At 35.9% G+C, this 21,347-nt stretch overlaps 4 protein-coding genes across 5 annotated transcripts; all 4 read left to right on the top strand.

Annotated features, from left to right (window-relative positions):
- Positions 1-2,585: 2,585 nt before the first annotated feature.
- LOC121761641 lies at positions 2,586-5,495 on the top strand. Of its 2 annotated transcripts, none has more exons than XM_042157270.1 (7): positions 2,586-2,790; positions 3,810-3,902; positions 3,996-4,058; positions 4,137-4,184; positions 4,286-4,339; positions 4,967-5,024; positions 5,195-5,495. In XM_042157270.1, exons 2-7 carry the CDS (start codon positions 3,825-3,827, stop codon positions 5,239-5,241), a joined length of 348 nt encoding a protein of 115 aa, XP_042013204.1. In that variant the 5' UTR covers positions 2,586-2,790; positions 3,810-3,824; the 3' UTR covers positions 5,242-5,495. The 2 variants fall into 2 exon arrangements, with proteins under 2 accessions (XP_042013204.1, XP_042013206.1); XM_042157272.1 differs by having other exon boundaries at positions 2,587-2,790; positions 5,264-5,495.
- An 876-nt stretch (positions 5,496-6,371) lies between these two features.
- LOC121761642 lies at positions 6,372-9,296 on the top strand. Its single transcript, XM_042157273.1, has 7 exons — positions 6,372-6,483; positions 7,572-7,664; positions 7,757-7,819; positions 7,895-7,942; positions 8,048-8,101; positions 8,758-8,815; positions 9,015-9,296. Exons 2-7 carry the CDS (start codon positions 7,587-7,589, stop codon positions 9,056-9,058), a joined length of 345 nt encoding a protein of 114 aa, XP_042013207.1. The 5' UTR covers positions 6,372-6,483; positions 7,572-7,586; the 3' UTR covers positions 9,059-9,296.
- A 1,412-nt stretch (positions 9,297-10,708) lies between these two features.
- Positions 10,709-14,723, top strand: LOC121761638 (C-terminal binding protein AN-like). The gene is made up of 7 exons (XM_042157267.1): positions 10,709-11,500; positions 12,188-12,356; positions 12,441-12,571; positions 12,807-13,592; positions 13,780-13,827; positions 14,092-14,205; positions 14,456-14,723. The coding sequence occupies exons 1-7, from the start codon at positions 10,928-10,930 to the stop codon at positions 14,525-14,527; spliced, it is 1,893 nt and encodes a 630-aa protein (XP_042013201.1). The 5' UTR covers positions 10,709-10,927; the 3' UTR covers positions 14,528-14,723.
- Positions 14,724-14,867: 144 nt separating this feature from the next.
- Positions 14,868-19,702, top strand: LOC121761639 (protein REVEILLE 6-like). The gene is made up of 8 exons (XM_042157268.1): positions 14,868-16,669; positions 17,000-17,057; positions 17,845-17,968; positions 18,061-18,231; positions 18,304-18,429; positions 18,632-18,741; positions 18,916-18,975; positions 19,207-19,702. Exons 1-8 carry the CDS (start codon positions 16,422-16,424, stop codon positions 19,276-19,278), a joined length of 969 nt encoding a protein of 322 aa, XP_042013202.1. The 5' UTR covers positions 14,868-16,421; the 3' UTR covers positions 19,279-19,702.
- The last annotated feature ends 1,645 nt before the right edge of the window (positions 19,703-21,347 follow it).

The raw sequence follows: 21,347 nt of genomic DNA, 5'->3' as shown, positions 1-21,347 counted from the left end.
ATATGTTTATTTACTTATTGTTATTTTTATAACAAATTCAACTAATATTTATTTAAATGGGGAATGAAATTAAATTTGAAGCAATCATTTTGTAAAATGATAGTGAAAAAATAGGGAGCGGATCCTCTGCTGTGATTTAATCACAGCAGGGTCTGCTGTGGTAAAAACGTCGTCGTTTCCTTCCAATAAAATAATGCATTTTATTTAGTTTTTAAATCCCTCCAAATCTGCCAACAAAGCTAAAAACGTGGTACGATTTCTTTCTTCCATCTATTTATGGACATAAACTGTATATATTTTGCATTCCCTGTCTGATTGGAGGCATCAAATTATTTTTTACCAAAATTTTGCTAAAGAACACCCATCAATTGCTCGATGAAATGACTAAGAGAGAAGATACTTATTGTGAATTGAGTTGGGAAATTGAAAACTTGGTGCTGTATTCAAAATCTTAATTTTGATCTTAGCAACTTAAAGTTTACTTCATATATCTTGCTTTGTATCTAATAATTGTTTGATGAGTATAAAATAGTTTTGACAGCTTATGCATTATAGATAAGATTGGCTACATATACTTAGTAGTAATTCAGTTTTTACTAAATTTTTGATGAGCATTAATTACTTTGACAGATTATGCATTGTAGATAATATTTGCTGATATAGTTAGTATTAGTTCAATTTTTTATCTTTAAAGGCAACAACAAACATGGCTACGGCAAGGACAAAAAGAATACCTCCTCAAACTAAAAATAATTAGATAAAAACATCAGCAAATATAATCAGATAAAAACAATCCAAAATGCTTTAAAGGGAATATCTATGCTCTCATTTCTCAAAACAACACTGGCAAAACTAATTATATAAAAACAATCCAAAAATATATACTTTGAAACATGACTAATCTGAAAATACTTATTCAAAAGGCATGAGATGTTATTTTATCAAACAAAAGGCATGAGATGTTATTTTATCAAAAACTACATTCAAGGTGTGCCTCCAAAGCTTTGTATAGTGTTGCAAGGCATTCAAGACATCTCAATGATCTCGATCTCCATCTCGATATTGATAATTAGCACTAGATGTACCTTCAGAGCTCTGTATAGTACTGCAAGACATATAAATCAATTTTTTTCTTGAATCCTTTTGATGCCATTAGAGAAGAGACCGTTGAAGAGGTATTCACATTGTCACTGTATTCTTGATCTTTTTACGATAAACGCATTTCCATTACCTTTTTATATAGATCCGACATTGTTTCATTCACCAAGGTGAAAGTGGGTTGATGGACAGAAGCTTCATTAGCCAACCTTACAAGAATTTGACATAGTCTCCGATACCACTTAGTACTTTGTAATTTAGAATCTTCTTCAACTTCATTACCAATATGGTCATGGACTACACCAGTTCTAGCTTCTCTTGTCCACCTTTTAAGAATATAATTCTCAGGAAGCAACTTCACGTCTAACACATCAAACACTTTCACTGAGCCCAACATCATCGGCTAAATCAATCTCATGTGCTTGAACTTCAGTAATGCGGCGTTGAGAAGATAACATATGTACTGTCTTAGGAATGTAGAGGGGATGATTATGCTCTTCCTTAAACTCATTTACTTTATATATACCCTTCACATAGGTCACCCCCAACCTTACTTGACAATTTGTTCGAGTCCCAAGTCGAGGATGGAGCGTCAAAGAATCCCTTTTGTCCTCTTTACGGACACCTTCCTTACAACAAACATATTTATGTGATGTTATTCGATCAGTTTATTTTACATTTGTTAAAGTAATGTTTCCGAACTCCGAAGCCAACTTTTCCCTCATATTGAACCCAAAACATCCAAGCATCATCTAAGCTATCAAATTCCATATCGATTCTAGGCTTGAAATCAGAATCAGAGCTCATATTCATCGGTGAAAAAGTTGTTGGAAAACTCTGTTATAGCCACTAAAATATGAAAATATTAGATGATATGCAATGGGAAATTTTTATGCAGATAGAAACATCAATGATAATATATGTGAGATTAACTTTTGCTTCTTCAACTTCTTCAACTTCAATATAAATTCCAACTCTTTTAACCTATCTCACTTTTTCTCTTGGAATTAAATGGTGAAAAAAGCAACAATGGTTCGGTACTTTCAATATTTGGCAAGCTCAAATAACAAGTAAAACTAAGATTATATTCATGAAGTAAAGCAATACATCCCACAAAGTCTTGGGAATAAAAAATATTTAAATACCATCAGTTCATAAAATGAAACAGGAATAACAAAAATATTAGATGAAGCACACGACATTCATTAGAAAAAAATTCATACCTGTGAGATAACAGAGAAGAGTGATTAATTTTCTCCACAACCGGCGTAAAACAAATAGAAGCAGATTAGAAAGAAGATGAAGAGATTTTTTGTTTCCATTGTACGCAAAAAGAGAGAGGGAGGGAAAAGAAATATTTGGCAATTGATATATTGGAAGAAGCGTATCTACGTTTTTGGTTTGTTGGCAGATTTGGAGGGATTTAAAAACTAAATAAAATGCATTATTTTATTGGAAGGAAACGACGACGTTTTTTACCACAGCATGCCCTGCTGTGATTTAATCACAGCAGAGGATCCGCTCCCGAAAAAATATTCGTTCTAGATAAGTACGGCATGAGAGGAATTTCAGTATCTACCCTTAATTGATTCCCTCTGTTTTTATTCATTCATTTTTCCTTTGCTCATTGAAACACGCACGCACGCGATCGATCGATAGTTGAAACAGCTTTGAACTAGCTGCCTTCCTTAGGTAACTCCAGATCGACAATTATTTTGTGGATTTTGTTCTAGTTTAATCCGCTTGCAACCCCAAAATTTTGGCCCTATTGATCTTAGTTAGTTGTTATATGCTATTGCTTCAGTTTTTAGTGTTTCAGCGTTTTGGTAGCATGTTTGTATTTCAGTTTGATTCATCATTCATATATGCTTAATTTAGTTGTTTATGTTAAGATCGGCTGAGGTAAAGAAATAGAGGTGGAAAGATTTCGATATTTATGAATTTGTGTGACACTATTTTTTTGGATCAGAGTCAGACAATGTTTATTGATTTAGATCCTGCGCAATAGGATAATTTATTTGAAAGGTGAACGATTGGTAATGTGATTGCTGAAGTAGTTTTTTTGTTCCACTGTCTATTTAAATATTGAAAATTCTGGCACTTATTTGCAGAATTCTGATATTTATATTAGAATTTTGATTTGAAACAGTAGACTTCATATAGACTTTTAGTCATTAGAGTTTTATCTTGAGTTTGTTGGAAACCTTCGTTGACGAATTATAAGGAAAGTGATGAACTGGTTGTTCTAAAATGGACTCAGATTTGTGCTTGGAAGTGATTTTCATCTGAGCTGTTTATGGTGCAGTACAAGTGATGCTAAAAATGAGTCGTTGAATCGTAGTTTTATTTTAAGACTAGAGCTTTAGGTATTGAATGAATAGTGTTGTATGCAATGTTGATGTTATACAATTTGGATATAGTGTGTTACTTGACAGTGTCAGCAAATGATTACTTTTCCTAACGAGTGTCTTGAATTGAGATGTTTGGATTCATCGAGTTTGTGTGGTGTGGATATTGTGCATGCATATCTATGATAATGTGATAAATCTGTGTCAACGATATGATGTGTGATGCGATTCTTTCTAATTTAAGGGAAGTGGAAAATCGTGTTCTTTCTATTTCGAGTGGTCGGTTATATTGATTAGTCCTTTCTAGGCTTGAACAATTGATGAAATTGGTGATACTGTATACTGCTGGTATTCTTTGTGCAGTGTTGTGGCAAGGATATGTCAGGTACTGAAAGAGAACAAGGGGAGATTGTCATGGAGGATGCTGAAAAGTCCCTGCCAACAGCACAGAAGGAAGTTGTGTCCAGATAATGTTCTTTTTGCATATCGATAAATGCAGTCAATGTTCATATTGTAATAGTAGCTCTTTATGTGTTCCTCTTTTTTCAGGAGGCAGTTGTGAAGAAAAAATATGGAGGAATGATGCCGAAGAAACCACCACTTATTTCTAAGGTATTGTCTGATGTTTCCTTCCTTTCTTTTGTCGTTTATCCTGAGGTTTCTTTCTAAAGTTGCCCCATTTGATGTCAGGATCATGAACGAGCCTATTTTGACTCAGCTGATTGGGCATTGGGAAAGGTAGCCGTTTATGAAATTTGCACCATATATGCTTTTGTAACTTGTGGTAGTGGAATCTGATATGTTAATCTCGTTGCATCATCAATGTTTTATGATCACAGCAAGGTGCAGGGAAGCCTAAAGGACCACTTGAGGCTCTCCGGCCAAAGTTACAGGTGACTAGATCTACTTTATATATACAGAGTTCACAGGAATTGTAGCTATTCATTTTCCGATATTTTGAATTTATTATGTCTTCTTGACCATGTTAGTTTACAATATTACCTATGTCCTTTCCCATAAAGGGGTCATCAGTATCAATAAGTATCTGATGTGTTCTTGCTTCAAGATATTTTTAGCTATATGATAGAAGCTTCCTGTTTCATTCACAACCACACGAAAATCTCCTTTCAATTGCTAATCTGATAGTATACTATAATACCGTGCCCCATTCCCGTGGATGGGATTTTCGTTGGTTCTGTCGGTGCATGGTTTATTCTAGCTTCAGGTGTTCTCTTCCTGGACTGTTGTTAGCTAGTATTTTGGTGGGGTGATTGATAATTTTGAACCTAATCGAGATTACTTCGAAATTAACGATGCTATTCACCAATTTCTTTCATCTCATTGATCTTTAAAATTGAACAAAAGGAGTACTATTTGTACATCACTATCTTTGATATTTACAGTTTTGAGTAGCAAACTTGGACAAAGTAAATGAAAATTGGGTTGCCACTTCATGTGTTTGTTTCTTCCCTTTTTCCTGTGTCATGACATTTTTCTCCTTTCTGTATTTGTTTCCCTAGCCTACACAGCAGCAGACACGTTACCGCAAGTCTCCCTATGCACCAGCAGAAGGTGAAGGTACGTATGGTTCTCTATCTTTCTTTAATTCTTGAAGTTAAAACATTCTATAAATCATTTTCCTTAGCTTGAAATTAGTTAGTGTCTGTAAATATTACTCCCTTGTTTTTGTATTCTAACCTCAATATCGTCGTTGCTCGTTGGGGGTCTGCCTAACCCCTCACCAATAGGGTGTTTTGAGGGAAAAAATGTCTTTGTGGCTGGCGGAGGTGGTTAACGAAATCTAGTATCTTGTGTAGAAGGACATACACCGCCATCGGAAGATGCAAGTGCAAATGAATGAGAAGCAAACGCTAATCCATCTGGTAGGAAAGTTCCTCCAACATTACCTGCATCCCATCAATTAGTGAAATAAAATGTGAAAACATGTTATACTAAAGAGATGAATTGCTTGCTGCTGTAATTTGATGCTTTCCTGATCTGTGACTGCTGTAGACTATTTTAGCTATCAATTCTAAATTTCTAAAGTCACCAGTGAGTTCAGAGCTTTATAACTTCTGTGTATTTATTGCTATCCCAAATACCAATTTTATTAAATTTTGAATTCTTAAGCTGTACATTGGTTAGTTTCAGAAGACTATTTGGATTATACGAAATGACAAAATACCCTCTTCACATAATTAATTATTTAGAATCTTATAGTAATAAATATTACGTTGGATTTACTATTAACCGGCCTTGGATATGATATTTTATAACCTTATTTATTTTCGGTAAATGATTATTTCACTATTTTTATTTAGACACTTAAAATATATACTACTACAAAAAACAGATGATTTATAACTCTATAATAAACAATAAATATTACTACTACATCAAAATTACTATTAACCTGCCCTGGATGTAACAATTTGCGATGCCATACTAATTATTCATTACTCATAGTCCTATTCGAATAAGTTTCTGTAATTACAAATTAAAATCGCTTTGAATATACAATTGATAAAATCATCATTTTGACAATAACATAAATTAAAATATGAAAAGTTGATGCCAACCGATTGAGAGAAAGAGAGCCAATAATAAAAAATAGAATGGAATTTTAATAACACATACTGCTCAGACAACGAAATGTAAAAAAAACAAGCAGAAAAAAATGAAATTTGAAAGAGAAAAATACCCGATTTTTCTGTGGCTTTATTCGGCCGCAATATTAAATTAAAAATTAATTCAATAGGATAGTAATTAAAATATTCGTAATATGGAGTAGTATTTTCTAAATGGTAAAAATGTAGGAGAATCCTTAAATTAAATATACTTTGAATTTATTTAATTCTAGAAGTCCGGATAATATTTCAAGGGCATAAAAGGAATATCGGTATACACGCTAAATTCCCTGTGTAATTTTATTCATTGCTCACAGTAATAGCATTTCTTTATAAGTACACACGCACGCACACGATCGATCAATCTCCATCGATCTCAAGTGGAAAGAGAGTTGATTTAGCTGGTTTAGGTAACTCCAGCTCGCCGATTTTGTTTTTCTGGAATTTTACTTCTATTTTAATTTGCTTGCAATCCCAACTTTTTTAGCTCAATCCGTGTAAGTAAACTGTTAACTGTCTCATGCTTTAATATTCAATGATCTAGCTCGGATGATACGTTTGATTGTATTTCAATTTATTTACTATAAGCTTAATTTAGTTATTTATGTAAAGATCTCTTCAGGATCTAGGCTGTATTGAAATGGATGTAGAATAATTTCGAGATTTCGGAATTTGTTTGACGCTCTATTATTTGGATCAGATAGTCGAACACATAGCTCGATTGATTTGTTTTTTAACTTGATGTGTTGATATTAAGCGGTGGAACTATGATCTTTTGAAACACGAATTTTTTGGTTTATCTTACTCTCGTTTATTGGGTTAGAATGAGGCCGAAGCATGAATTGGCACTGCGCTTGTAGTTTGGTGAACATTACGATAATTTGTTTGCTCTATGTCTATCTAAATGTTAGTAAAAAAATTTGAACTTATTGGCAGAATTCAGAATACATGTTTCTGGATGCAGTAGGTATTTTCAGTGATTAAAGTTTATCTTGAGTTCATCGGAAACCTTCATTGGTGAATTATAAGGAAACTGAAGCACCGGGTATCCTAAGATGTATTCGATGTGGCACTAAGAAATGAGTTACTGATTTTCTTAACCATGTTTTCTTATTTTAAGACTAGCTTTAAGATTGAATGACTAGTGCTTTTATACAATGTTTTTGCCACAGTAATTGGATAAAGAGTCTTACTAGGCTGTGCCAACAAGATTGTCTGTCAATGCATACAATAGCATCAGCTATTCTTAGATCAATTGAAATGTTTGGATTCATTGAATCGTATGATTTGGATTTCATGTATAAACATCTAAGATAACGTGATAAATTGGTGTCGAGGACTCACCAATATTATGCTCATTCAATGTCTTTCTTGTGTTGTTCTAATTTTTTTTTCTTTTTATCTCAAATAGTCTGTTATTTCTCAGAAGTTGTATCATCAAGGGTTGAACTAACTATGAAATTGTTGATGCCATATAATGATGGTGTTCTTTGTCCAGTGTTGTGGCAAGAATATGTCAGGTGCTGAAAGAGAGCAAGGGGAGATTGTCATGGAGGATGCTGAAAAGTCCTCACCAACACCACAGCAGGAAGTTGTGTCCAGATCTTGTTCTCTTTGCATATTGTAAAAATGCAGTCCCTGTCCATATTGTAATAGGTTCATCATGTGTTCCTTTTTTTCCAGGAGGCCGTTATCAAGAAAAAATATGGAGGAATGATGCCCAAGAAACCACCACTTATTTCTAAGGTATTGCTTTCCCACTTCCATGCTTTTGTCCATTACCCTGAGGTTTCTTTCTAAAATTTCCCTATATGATGTCAGGATCATGAACGAGCCTATTTTGACTCTGCTGATTGGGCCTTGGGAAAGGTAGCCACTTTTGGGATTCACACCATATATCCTTTTTTAAACTTGTGATGGTGGAATTTGATATGTAAACCTAGTTGACGGTTGCCATTGTTTTCATGATCACAGCAAGGTGCATCGAAGCCTAAAGGACCACTTGAGGCTCTGCGGCCAAAGCTACAGGTGACTAGGCCTACTTTTTGTGTGCTTGGTGTTAAATTCACAGGATTTATATCCATGCTTGTAATGAGAATTTTGAAGTTATTATGGCTTTGCCACCATGTTAGATTCTACGGCTTATATTTATAGCATAAGTACAATATTACTTTGGTTTTTTTCCAGGGGACTTCAGTTTTATGAACTATGTGATGTATTACTAGCTTTCTTTAACTCCATGATATTGTGCACAATAGAATAGAGGCTTTTTGAATTGTTTAGTGATGGATAAAGATCTCCTCTCTTTTTGCAGTCATCCAATTAGGTACTAGAATATTGTTTTTCTCTGCTCATAGCTAAGATTTCCCTTTAGGTGTTTGAACTGTTGCTAGCAGATACATCATACATATGTCAGTAGCTATTTTGGTGGCTCGATTGATAGTTTGGACCTTACCTGATATTGCATTGAAATTAATGATGCCATGGACCAATTTCTTTCATGTAATTAATCTATAAAATTGAATGGAAGTGTTGTACTGTTTGTAATGCCTTTGATATTTACAATTTTCGAGTGGCAAAGTGGGGTAAACTAGTACTCCACTTTGCGATGACACTTGATGTGTTTGTTTCTTCTCTTCTGCCTGTGTCATGACATATTCTTCTCTCCATATTTTTTGCTCTAGCCTTCACAGCAGCAGACCCGGTACCGCAAGTCTCAGTATGCACCATCAGAAGGAGAAGGTATGCTTGATTTTTATTCTGTTTATTTATATATTTTTTATATTCTTGTAGATAAACCTTTTCTAGGTCAATTTTCTTTGCCTAAAGTTATGCTCGACAAAATATTATGCTTTGAAATGTGTGTAGTTTTTGTCCCGAGAAGTAGCTCCCTTTGTAGTTGCACATGCAGTTCGTTAACTAAATCTGTTATTTTCTGCAGAGGGACATACACCACCATCGGAAGATGCAACTACAAACGAATGAGAAGCAACTGGTAATCCTCAAGTTGGGAAGTCCCTCCAACATTAACTGCATCCCTCACTAGTGAAATAAAATATGAAAACATATTATTCTAAAGAGAGAATGCATGACGCGTCTAACATAGCTTGCTGCTGTATTTTGAGGTCTTCCTGATCCGTAACTGTTGTAGCCTATATTTCCTTTAACTCTCTGTCACCGATGAGCTACAATATATGTTGCAAAACTCAACTTTCGTTTGTTATTTGTGCCATTGTTATTGCTGTCTGTTTAGTGTTTAAGCACATCGATGTTGTTGAAGTTTACCTGTCTTTCATGCTTAAGTGTCTAATTGTGCTTTTGACATTTTACCCTAATCGCAGGTAATATACATACATAGATGTATAATATTGCAATTTGAGCATGGCTAAGTGGTTGTGTTTTATCATCCATCCATCCATCCATCCATCCATCCATCTTATAATCTTCTGTGATATTTATGTTATGTGATTACTTACAACTCCATCTTTCCTATGTTTGTGTACTTTTGAAAGTAAGTTTTTTGAAATGTAATCTTTCAAAGTCTCAAATTTGAATGAAAGGTACTTTAAAATAGAAGAGAATAGTCGGGGACCCAAATGAAAAGCCTCTTGCTCAGGCAATGCCATTTGGAAAAGGGAAAACTGATGATATTTCTTGAAAGAGAATCAAGAAAATACATAAGGTTGTTAGTTGTAACTTGTAAAGACTATTTCCTCCCCACCCAAACAACTGCGTAGGGTGAGGGAAATTGCAAAGAGGTTTAAAAGTTTGGTGAGAAGAGAGACTAGAGAAAATAGTTGGTGCACTTTTAACTTCAATTTGGTGTGGTTTCATGCAAATTGGAGTGGGTGTATCCGTCTAAGAAATAGTTATAGTATAGGAGCGTACAGTGGTGGAGCAAGATTTTGATGTTGGGAGCCCAATAAGAAAAATACACTCTTAACGGTTATGAGGAGTCAATATTGATGGTACCAGTTGGGCAACGCGAGAGAGGAGAGAATTATAAGATGAGCGGGAGTAATTAGAGATCCATATGATGATTATAGGTAAAAGCAACATCGTCATTGAGAGAAACGACAACGTCAGAGAAGTGATAGTGGCACCGATGATAATAAGTTACAGGGCAATATACGTGGAGAAATAGAGTGAGACAGAGTGATGCAAAGATAGGCTATTACAAAGACAACGAAGACGACGTAGGTATTAACGAACGGATAGAAGAATTAGGGAACGTTCTAATTCGAAGCAATACTCTCAAAGAATGGAAAATCATAAAATTAAATAGAAAATTATTAACCTTATTATTTATAGATGGCTCTTTTAAAGAGAACATATATATGCAGTTAAAAAATGAAGAAAACCAAGTTCGAAATTACTTTAACAGAACTGTATAATACTTCCCATTTGGTATAATTCTTTGTATAAAAAGTAACACTAAAATTAGAGATAATTGCACTGATCGAAGTTGTTCGTTTAATTGTCGAATAAATTTAAATAGTTATTCAGTTGTTTTAATATGGGTTTGAAAACTCAATTTAATGGCTGCAAATTGATTGACTAGTTGAATAAGAGAATAAAATAAAGGATTATTCCCATAAAAGATACCGGAGTCCGAACATAGGTGAGAGTCGAAAAACACTATACACACAGTAAAAGTAAAAATACACGCAGATGGAGTGACAGTAGTATTGTTGAGCAATCGGCCATTTTCATTTTATTTTTCACTTTCGTCGTCCAAAACAAGTACCTCCAACTGCTCAATTCCAAAATTTTCAATTTTTTTTTATCTGAAACAGTGATTTCTGCACCGGATTCACTGCTTGCGTGTGAAATAGAGAGAGATCTCCAGCAGCAATGCCTCAGAGCAGCACCGCAGCCGCCCAATCGCAGCCGCTTCCGCTTGTGGTGACGCTCAATTGCATCGAGGACACGCTTCTCGAGGAGGAATGCCTCGGCGGCGTCGCGGAGGTGGAGCACGTCTCGCTCAGCCGGCTGGCTGACTCGCGGATCGAATCTGCGGCGGCGGTGCTCATCCACTCGCTCTCGTTCCTCCCACGCGCCGCGCAGCGCCGCCTCCGCCCGTGGCAGCTGATCCTCTGCCTCGGATCGTCCGACCGCGCCGTGGACTCGGCGCTGGCCGAGGAGCTCGGGCTGAACCGGCTGATCCACGTGGACGTCAGCCGAGCTGAGGAGGTGGCGGACACTGTGATGGCGCTGGTCTTGGGGCTGCTTAGGCGTACGCATCTGCTCTCCAGGCACGCGCTATCGGCTTCAGGATGGCTCGGCTCGGTCCAGCCGCTATGCCGTGGAATGCGGCGGTGTCGCGGCTTGGTGTTGGGGATTGTTGGTAGATCTGTCTCTGCGACGTCGTTGGCTAATAGGAGCTTGGCGTTTAAGATGAGTGTATTGTACTTTGATGTGCAAGAGGTATGTTAATTAGTATGTATTCTGAAGACACATATGCTTTATACTTTCTGTGTTGTTTGCATACAAATGGATTTTGGAAGATTGTTATTCATTCGTGCTGAAATATGCTACTTATATGTATACTTGGAGGTTTTATATGATTCAGGTTTTGAATTATGGAAATTTTAGTTAAATGGTTTAATCTGTTATGCTCTACTTCTACCCCTAGTTTGTGAGCTGTGGTGCTATTTTAAGTTTCTTGACATTGTGAACTAATCGAAATGTTTCGTGCTTCTTTTAGATAATGTTTGTTTGATTGTTTTCCATCTGATGCTACATCGTCTTCCTGCTAATGAGTTATACTATGTTATCTACGGTTGTGTGGCTGTTTTTCCTCATCAGTTTTATGTGCATTGTTGCAAGCAGTTGTTCATGCTATTGATTTTGTCACTGATTTCCATGTTTCCGTTGTTTTTAATTAGCATATTTTCTTATAAATTCTTTTGGTTTTGTCACTGATTTCCATGATCAATAATCCGATTTTCTTAGACAATGTACAACATATTATATGGAGTCTCAGAGTTTTCTATTCCATTCTGTTTATGTTTAATTGAATATATTGGTAGTAATTTGGACAAGTTTTCTGTGGTATAATGGCATATGGTTTGGATATTTGATTAGCCTTCTGTTCCTGACATATGTATGTAGGGAAATGGTAAAATAAGCAGATCCTCCTTAAGATTTCCGGCAGCTGCAAGAAGAATGGATACACTTAATGACTTGCTTGCTGCAAGTGACCTAATATCTCTGCACTGTGCTTTGACTAATGATACGGTTCAAATTATCAATGCAGATTGTTTACAGCATATAAAGCCTGGTAAACTATTCAATTTTCGTTCATGGTGATATTTCAGTGCTTCGTTTTCTGAATATCTCTCTTATGAGTTGATGCTCTTTGAAGGGGCATTTCTTGTAAATACCGGGAGCAGCCAGCTGCTGGATGATTGTGCTGTGAAACAACTTTTGATTGATGGCACGCTTGCAGGCTGTGCCCTTGATGGTGCTGAAGGTCCACAATGGATGGAAGCCTGGGTATGTGATGTTTAGTGTTAGGGTAATTTAGAAATTGACTACACTCTGCTTGCTTGCTTGTTTGCTTTTATGTACAACCCTTCTTTCTTTCAATGATCTCATCTCCATTTTCTTGTACTCCTATGTGTCTATGTTGATAAAAATGACATTTCAAGATCCTAACATTACTTGGGACCTCACTTTTACCGTGTTTTCTGTGTGTGTCTGAACTGACACTATTATGATCTTATTTCAGCTAAGGGAGATGCCCAATGTTCTGTTACTTCCTCGCAGTGCTGACTACAGTGAAGAAGTATGGATGGAGATTAGGGAAAAGGCCATTTTCATACTACAGCAATTCATCATTGATAATGTCATTCCAAAGAATGCTGTATCTGATGAGGAAGACGAGGAGGAAAGGGAGTTGGAAAGTAAGAATGAACAGAGTCACATGCTAGAGAGTGAAACTTCATACCTAGGTTCAGTGAATGATAGACTGACTGAAAATGTTGAGTTGGTGGCAGAAAGTTCCCAGAAAAAGGTCTTAAATCAGTCAAAAGAAACTTCTAGCCAGAATCAAACTTCTGTTTTGTCTCAAAGTACTTCAAATAGATCTGAAACAAAGCGAAACAGATCAAGTAAGAAGGCTAAGAAGAGACATGGCCGGCAAAAGTCTCAGAATAAAGCAGATGATCCCTCGACATTTGAGAAAGAAAGCTCTTCATATAGAGAAGACGATGCTAATATGAGTGGCACAGATCAAGTTCTGAGTTCTAGTGAAGATTCAAGGAATAGGAAAACACCAGTTGATTTAAAAACAGAATTAACCCCAGAGCTGCCGCTAAATTCAAGCCGAGAACTTTTAAAAAATTCGGGTGAACTGCTGAAAGATGGTTATATTGTATCTTTACATGCAAGGGACCATCCTGCACTTCATGTCTCGAGGCAAAGGGTCCAAGGTGGTGGTTGGTTCCTGGATACATTGTCAAATGTCACAAAAAGAGACCCTGCAGCGCAGTTCCTGGTTGTGTATAGAAGCAAGGTACTGAGATAAGAAGCTACATGTTATTTTGAGTGTTTGACTTTGTCCCCATTTATCAATTGTTATTGGCTTTGTTAAGATTCGTTCGTGGATAAAAAGGGGAAGTAGTGCTAGTCCTAGGTTTATTACAGGTGAGAAAATAACACAGAGATAGCTACTGAGTGTCCTCTTTTGCTCTTAATTGCAGGATACGATTGGGTTTAGATCATTTACTGCTGGGGGAAAGTTATTACAGGTAAGCTCCTTGATATGTCTTCCACTTTCTTTTGGTGGGTTGTTGTTTTTAACTGAAAGGGTTTACGAGAGAAATATGTTCATGTTTTGTTTTTGGTGCATGTGCTCTAGTTTGAATGTTGGGTTCCACACTATTCTTATTTAACTGATGTGCTTTTGTTGTTTTAATTAAATAAGCCAAATATACTCCCCCGTTAATGTATTGGCAACACGTTTGTCGATAGTGACAGTTTCTGTTGCTTCAGCTTTAACATTGACTTTGCAGATAAATAGAAGGATGGAATTCGTATTCGCCAGTCATAGTTTTGACGTCTGGGAGAGTTGGACGCTTGAGGGTTCTCTCCAAAAGTGCAGGCTGGTGAACTGCAGAAACCCTCTGGTACGCCCATTCTAGCTCAGCATGATTAGATTTATTAATCGTTGCTATGTAGACCGCTTGGTTAATAGTGTTTGTGCGATAACTGCAACATTCCACACACAAGAATATTTAGTGAGCTTATTGAACAAACTTATGCTTAAAAAGTTTTTACTTAATCCCACAAGAAAACAATGCGAGGAACACAAATCTGGTTCATCTCTCCCCCTCTCTCTCTCTCTCTGAGATATATGGCTACTTTGGTAATATGCAGGCTGTGCTGGATGTACGCATTGAAATTGTCGCGGCTCTAGGTGAAGACGGCATCACTCGCTGGCTCGACTAGTTGTTGGAGGTACGAATGTTAAAATCCTTATAACACCTGAAAGACACATTTATTACTGTCTCACGGCCAAGACATCATATTCTGTAAAGATTTCTATTGAAAACATGGATGCATTCAAGTCTCATGTGTTTGCTTGCTTATTTTGATGTGTCAAATATTCAAATTTACTAAATCTCATTTTGTTTTTTTCGTGACTTATTCATAGTTGATATACAGAGTGAAATTTATTGCAAAAAGGTTTCAGTTTCCTGTCGTACACAAAATACCAATTCTTGTTCATGTGTATTTGTTTCTTCGTAAGGATTAAGGGAGTTTGGTATTCAACCAAACATGTTATGACATTAATTGCTTCTCATGGATGATTATTCAAAGCAGTCCTAAGGTTTTAATTTAATTACAAAAATACCTTAGGATACTTCTTTGACTACAACTCTACAAATACCCTTCAAAGATTTTTACTACAAATAGCTTGCTTAGTAGCATTATTTGCAACGTATTGAGATTCTGAGATCTACTCCTTTTGTGCATATGATTCTATTGCTAGATTTGCAATTTTTTTTATAAATGCATAACGTGGAATACATGGAGTATCGTTTGTTATAATTTTTTTTTACAATTTCTTCTACATTATGATATACTACTACTATTTGATCCAAGCAAAACTGATTATTTGATGTAGTATTTCAACAAATAATACAAACAACTCAATAAAGGTAATGTCATCAATGTCACGTGCGAGCATTGGCAATGGGGAGCCAATCTTCCGGGCCCATGATCGGCCCCTCTCACTCACTCCAAATAGCCGTTCCAACGGCCATGGTCGATCACCATAGGGCCATAATCGGTCCACCAATCAAATTAATATTTTTTGAAATTATTTTTAAACCCTCTACATATACTTCCATATCTCATTATTTACATTTACGGATTCACCCCTTCATTCTCACTCTATACTTCTTTTTATCTCTCTAGACAATGAATTTCGACAATTCTTCACAAAATTCCGGTTATGAAACTAATATATCGGCGGAACCCAATTTCCCGCTTGGAATCAATTTTACTTTACTCATTTTTTCTTCTCTTTTACTTTATCAATTTCTTATTAAAACTCGTGTTGTCCACAAATGAAATTATTTATTTTAGACGGTGGGAGTATCATTTAACTCATTGGTTACTACTGTCCACATATAATACCATAAGTGTCATATTAGACGAACAATTTCAAACTTAATAATTTTTTCAACTAAATTTTTATAATAATACATAATTGACCAAATTTGATTATTTTTTCACAGATAAACCTTTATGATATCGTGCATCCGATACAATTTACATGGATTATGTTACACACCATGTTGGAGCACTATACATTATACAACCATGTAAAACGTTAAACGTTACGATAGCACCCTGTCGTCGTTAACTTTCCTTGGAAAGCTTGTAATAAAAGTAATAATTTCCCTGAAAGTTAGGTCTCCAAAATAAAGATAAGATAAAAAATTATAGGCATAATTTTTTAAAAGAGAAACATAAGCAGTTTTACTAAGAGACAGAATTTCAAATAACGAGCAATAGAAGAGTGACACCTCACCCTGCCTAAACATAACTACTATCACCATCTTTCGACACGTGTTCGGCTCAGATCTCTTCCCTCTTCTCCCCAACACAGAGTCGGTTATTTTCCATAAACCCGTCGCTTTCCATTTCTTCCCTCACCAAAAAACCCAATTTCAATTTTCGCGAACCCAAATTCAATCCGATTTCCCCAAACACAGATTGGATTTCTCCTTCTATATTCTACACGCTACTCAAATCTTCTTACCTTTGCTTGATTCATTATTTTGATTCCGCGTCTCTGGATTGGATGAGCTGAATTTGAAGTGTTTGATCATACATGGTGTCGGTGTACCGGAGTCCACCGCCGGATCAGGATTTTTCGCATTTTCGCGGTTTTTACATGAGCGGAGATCCCTCGAAAATGCCGGCAGCGGATGGAGGTAAAGGTATTCTGCTTCCGATGGCACCGGAAGTGAATGCGGCCGATGATGCGAATAAGAAGATCCGGAAGCCTTACACGATCACGAAATCTAGAGAGAGCTGGAGTGAGCAGGAGCATGATAAATTTCTCGAAGCGCTTCAGCTGTAAGTGTTCTGTCCCTGTATAATTTGATTTGTCATAGATACTTTGGCCAGCTGATAGCAATGGCGAAAATTGATTGCTTATCTGCTGTAGTGAGGATATTGAGGCTTAGTAAGGAAATTTTGTTTGATTTTTTAGTTTGATAATGTTGTAATTTTGAAATTATTGCGTTTCTCTTGTGGTCTGTTTTCTTAAATTGTTATTGTCGAAGATCATTTGAAGCTAGACTGAGGATGAATTGGGAAATGAGATTTTGACAATCGAATTTTGCTATCGTTGTTGATTTGATGCTATTACTTGTTTTTTCTGATTTTTACTTTCTTCAATTTTAGATTTGATCGTGACTGGAAAAAGATTGAAGCATTTATTGGGTCAAAGACAGTTATCCAGGTTATTTACTTATTTACACTGTAGATGATGTGATGCTAGAAGTAGTAACTATAGTTTTAATTTAAATGCTTTAGGAATTGAACTAGGTAATCTCTTAAATTCATTGTGGAGGTGATGAAATAATCATTCTGACCTAGTTATAATATGTCTATTTAACAGAGTCGGGATGTGTGCAATATTTTGTGTCATGGTAGATATGGTCAATTTGAGCAAGTTCCTGGATGAGGCATGTGGTTCATCCGTTCAGTTTATACAAAGATAAATGATTTGTTTTATCTGTATCTTCTACTTGGTTCATTTTTGTAATGTTATTTATCTGTTTCTATTATAAGCTGATTGAATTGTTTTCTTTGCTCTCATTTCTCTTTTTCCTCTTAGTTGTAAGGTTTCTCTTTATATCTGCCAACTTTTATATTTAGTTCATCAGGTTTTGAATTTTGTTCCACGGATAATTGATTATTTTTAGTTATTGTATACTCTCTCCGTCCCACTCAAGATGGCCACATTCTTGAGTGGTACGGGATTTTAGGAAGTGTTGTTGGGTGGAATAAAGTGAGAGGAAAAAAGTAGTTGAATATTTTAATGAGAGAGGAGAGAGGAGGTTATTTCCAAAATTGAAAAGTGGTTATCTTGATTGGGACAAACGAAAAAGGAAAGGTGGCCATCTTGAATGGGACGGAGGGAGTATAACTTACGCTCCAATGTGTGATGCATAGGAGACTCCTTTAAAAAAGGAGGTTGTGCCCGTTACTTTGTTTCCTGAAACTGAACAAAGGTCATCTTGCAGATACGCAGCCATGCTCAGAAGTATTTTCTCAAAGTCCAGAAGAATGGTACAAGCGAGCATGTACCTCCTCCACGTCCAAAGAGAAAAGCTGCTCATCCTTATCCACAGAAGGCCTCAAAAAATGGTTGAGTGCCTTTGATTTTTCATTTTTCCTTTCAATTTCTTTTCAAGTATTATCCATTGACACTCTATTATTTTTTCTTTCGTTATGTGTAGTTGTACCTCGAACCGCAGGTCCTGGGCAATCTTCAGTTGCTCAAGTGGAGACCGGGTATGCTGTAAGACGCGATCCGTTTTCAGTTCCCAGTAATCCTATCAGCAGTTCACCATTGTCTTCTTGGAGTTACAATGTTGTGCCGGCAGGATGTTTGCCAAATATTGCAAAAGGTAATTTTCTACTCCTGACCTGACCTGACATTTGTTTTGAGATGTCACTGATGAATTGTCTTGTTGTTTTAGACGATGTTGGATTAGCTAGTGTTGCCAATAATTATAGCAGTAGCAGCAATGATTGCACTCCACGTGTATGGAAATCTAATGAGATGGATCATGAAGTAAAAGTGAAGCAATGCAACACAACAAAAGGTCTGTTCCCTACTGTCTTTAGTTTTATTTGTTAGTTTCGGATTTAGCTGTGCATCAAGAAGGTCAGACATGCGCAGTGTTATTATTTTTTGTAAGATGGATAAATGGCTATGCATCAATATTTTAACCATAGAATTATCTATTTTCTGACTCTTTTGATGGCATAAATAAAACTTATCACACTAGCTTTTTATTTGTGCAGATATGCCAGATTTTGCTCAAGTTTATGGTTTCATTGGTAGTGTCTTTGATCCTACTGCAACTGATCACCTGCAAAGACTAAGGAAAATGGAGCCTATAAATGTTGAGACGGTGGGTTGAACCTTTCTGTGACTGAATAAGTGCCTTGGACATAGCCTTTCTCTACTAATTTGAATGTTCGAGTGGTTATCAATTATATCTACTGTCAAAAAAATCAGTTAATTAGGCGTGCATCCACACTCTGATCCACTCAGATACATAATTTAACACCTGTTAGTCTTGCAGGTACTCATGCTGATGAAGAACCTGTGTGTCAATTTGGCGACCCCTGAATTTGAGGATCATGTGAGTGTGGTGTTCTCTATTTTTGTTTCAGAATTTTCAGCTTGTGTACTAAAAATCTGGGAGGACCATTTTGGGACTAGTTTTTCCCTCACTCTCGATATGCATACTAGTACATCGTATGCCTTGATAACCCACAATAATCTGGTAGCTTAGTCTGAATGATCGTCTTCTAGTCTCATATTATACCTGCCAATTTGTGGTTTTTGTTTGACGTGTCTTGATTTTTGACAGAGAAAGTTGCTCTCTTCATATAAAGTGGCAACCGAAAATGTCAGTGCTGGGAGTGAAATCCAGTCTGCATAGAGTCCTTGAAAAGCATTATCTGAATCTGAACCTCAAGAGCTCGCTATCATCAAAAATTGGTGGAGATGTTTCTACTTGTTGCTTTATGATGGTGGCGATAGTTGCAGCCTTGGATGATGGTGTTGTTGAAGCACTTCCTTGTACCGTCTCGATGGCCATGGTGTTATCCTAGAAGTTTGTTAGCTTAAGAGAGAGAGAATGATGATTTGAGTGGTTGGTGTGTGTGATCAAGTGTTGGGAGTAGGTTTCTCTGTTCATGTACAGTCTTGGCTTCTTCTCATGATTTCTTCAGAGTTCATGCAATGTTTTGGTGTTAGTAATTTAATAGTAGTTAGTATGTTGGAAAGCAAACACTCCTATGCAAGATGATCGATTTGATTAGTTGCACATATAAATAAATAAACCTTTGAAGTTGGCATTGTAATTTTTATCTCGAGAAATAATGATATGAATCTTGTGTTTTGACAACCGGAGCGGATTAAGCAATGTGGTTGGTGACCGGTCCGATTTTAATTATTTTTAAATGTTTTTTGTACGTATTTTTAAAATAAATTTAGTGCTTAAGGTGGATTTATCTTTAGTTTCATTAAGATTGAACCCGTGACCTCAATGGGTTTAAACCCCGTCACCCGCTGGGAGGCTTTCGACCTTAATCCGCAAGCTCGGTTGAATAGGATTAGTCGGATTCCGCTAAAAGACGGATTCGGTGCACATGTGGTTAAACAAAAAAAAAAAGGAAACGGGAATGAAAGAAATGATTAGAGCATCTCTAAGGGAAATGGTATACGGAGAGGTAAAGAGAAATAACTACTATATTTACCTCTTCTTGATAAAATTTCATGCTCCAATGGAAAAGGTATTTGGGAAGGTATTATACCTTTTTTTCATTTTGAGAAGGTATCTTTACCTCTTCTTGGAAGAAAAGGTAAAAAATTAGTTATTTTTGTTTGCCTTCTTAATTTACCTTTTCCCTTGGAGTCAATTACTTTTTAAAAAGATATAATTACTTTTTTGAGAAGGTAAATGAAAAATATACCTTCTCAATTTACCTTTCTCCTTTGGAGATACTCTTACTAAATATAAGAGCATCCACATCCGTGCTCTTGCCAACGAGCACGGATGTGGGCCCGAACCCACTTTTTCTGCCTGCTCTTAGGCAAGAGCATAACACCCACATCCGTGCTCTTCCATAAGGACGAGCACAAGAGTCCCACCATTCTATTATTCAATTTAAATAAAAACATTTCCACAATATTAAAATTCATTAAAAATACCCAAAATACTATTACTAATTACTAAAAAATTAAAAATTACATAATTAAAATCCTAAAAATTAAAAATTTCATAATTAAAGTCTTAAAAATTAAAAATTATATAATTAAATTCATAAGTGGCCGAATTCCGTCCAAATGGATGATGAATGTGTGTATTTATAGATGATTTTGGGATTAAATTTTTTTAAAAAAATTTATTTTTTTAAAAAATGGTAATAAAACGGCTATATTTTTGAAAATCAGAAAATATATATATATTTTTAACTTTTTGGTATTATTTTCAATTTAAAAAAAATGTCAACGGCCAATAGAAACACGCCACGTCGCCTTGCTCGCTGGCACGGCGTGCTCTTAGCTAAGAGCACGTCCGTGCCAACAGCAAGAGCGCAGCGGCGGACAAGCGTGTCCTTGCCAGTGGTAAGGACGGATGGACAGCGTAATACAACCGCTGCGAATTCTCTAATGCTTTAAACTTTGACAAGACTTGTCATATGTAAAACATTAAATTATAACATTTCTTTATTTTTTATATTTGAACTCATTTTGCGTTTTACAATGGTTTTTTCTGTTTTACAATTTATAAAAAGTTACCCCGATCTATTAGATCGATTCAGTGGTTTGAAAAACAAGGGTATGAATAGTGGCTAGGTAAATTCATTGGAATATTATGTTCACCAAAATTAGTTTTGTTTATTATTGTGGTCTGTTCTTTGTTCTGTTTATAATTATATTTTTTATTAATAATTTTTCAACTTCTTTTAATACTCGTATGTTTTTGTACTAAAATTTGTGTCA

Source organism: Salvia splendens, chromosome 13 (assembly GCF_004379255.2).
Source record: "Salvia splendens isolate huo1 chromosome 13, SspV2, whole genome shotgun sequence".
In the NCBI taxonomy this organism is placed as follows: Eukaryota; Viridiplantae; Streptophyta; class Magnoliopsida; order Lamiales; family Lamiaceae; genus Salvia; species Salvia splendens.
This window is presented reverse-complemented; position numbering and strand designations above follow the sequence as displayed.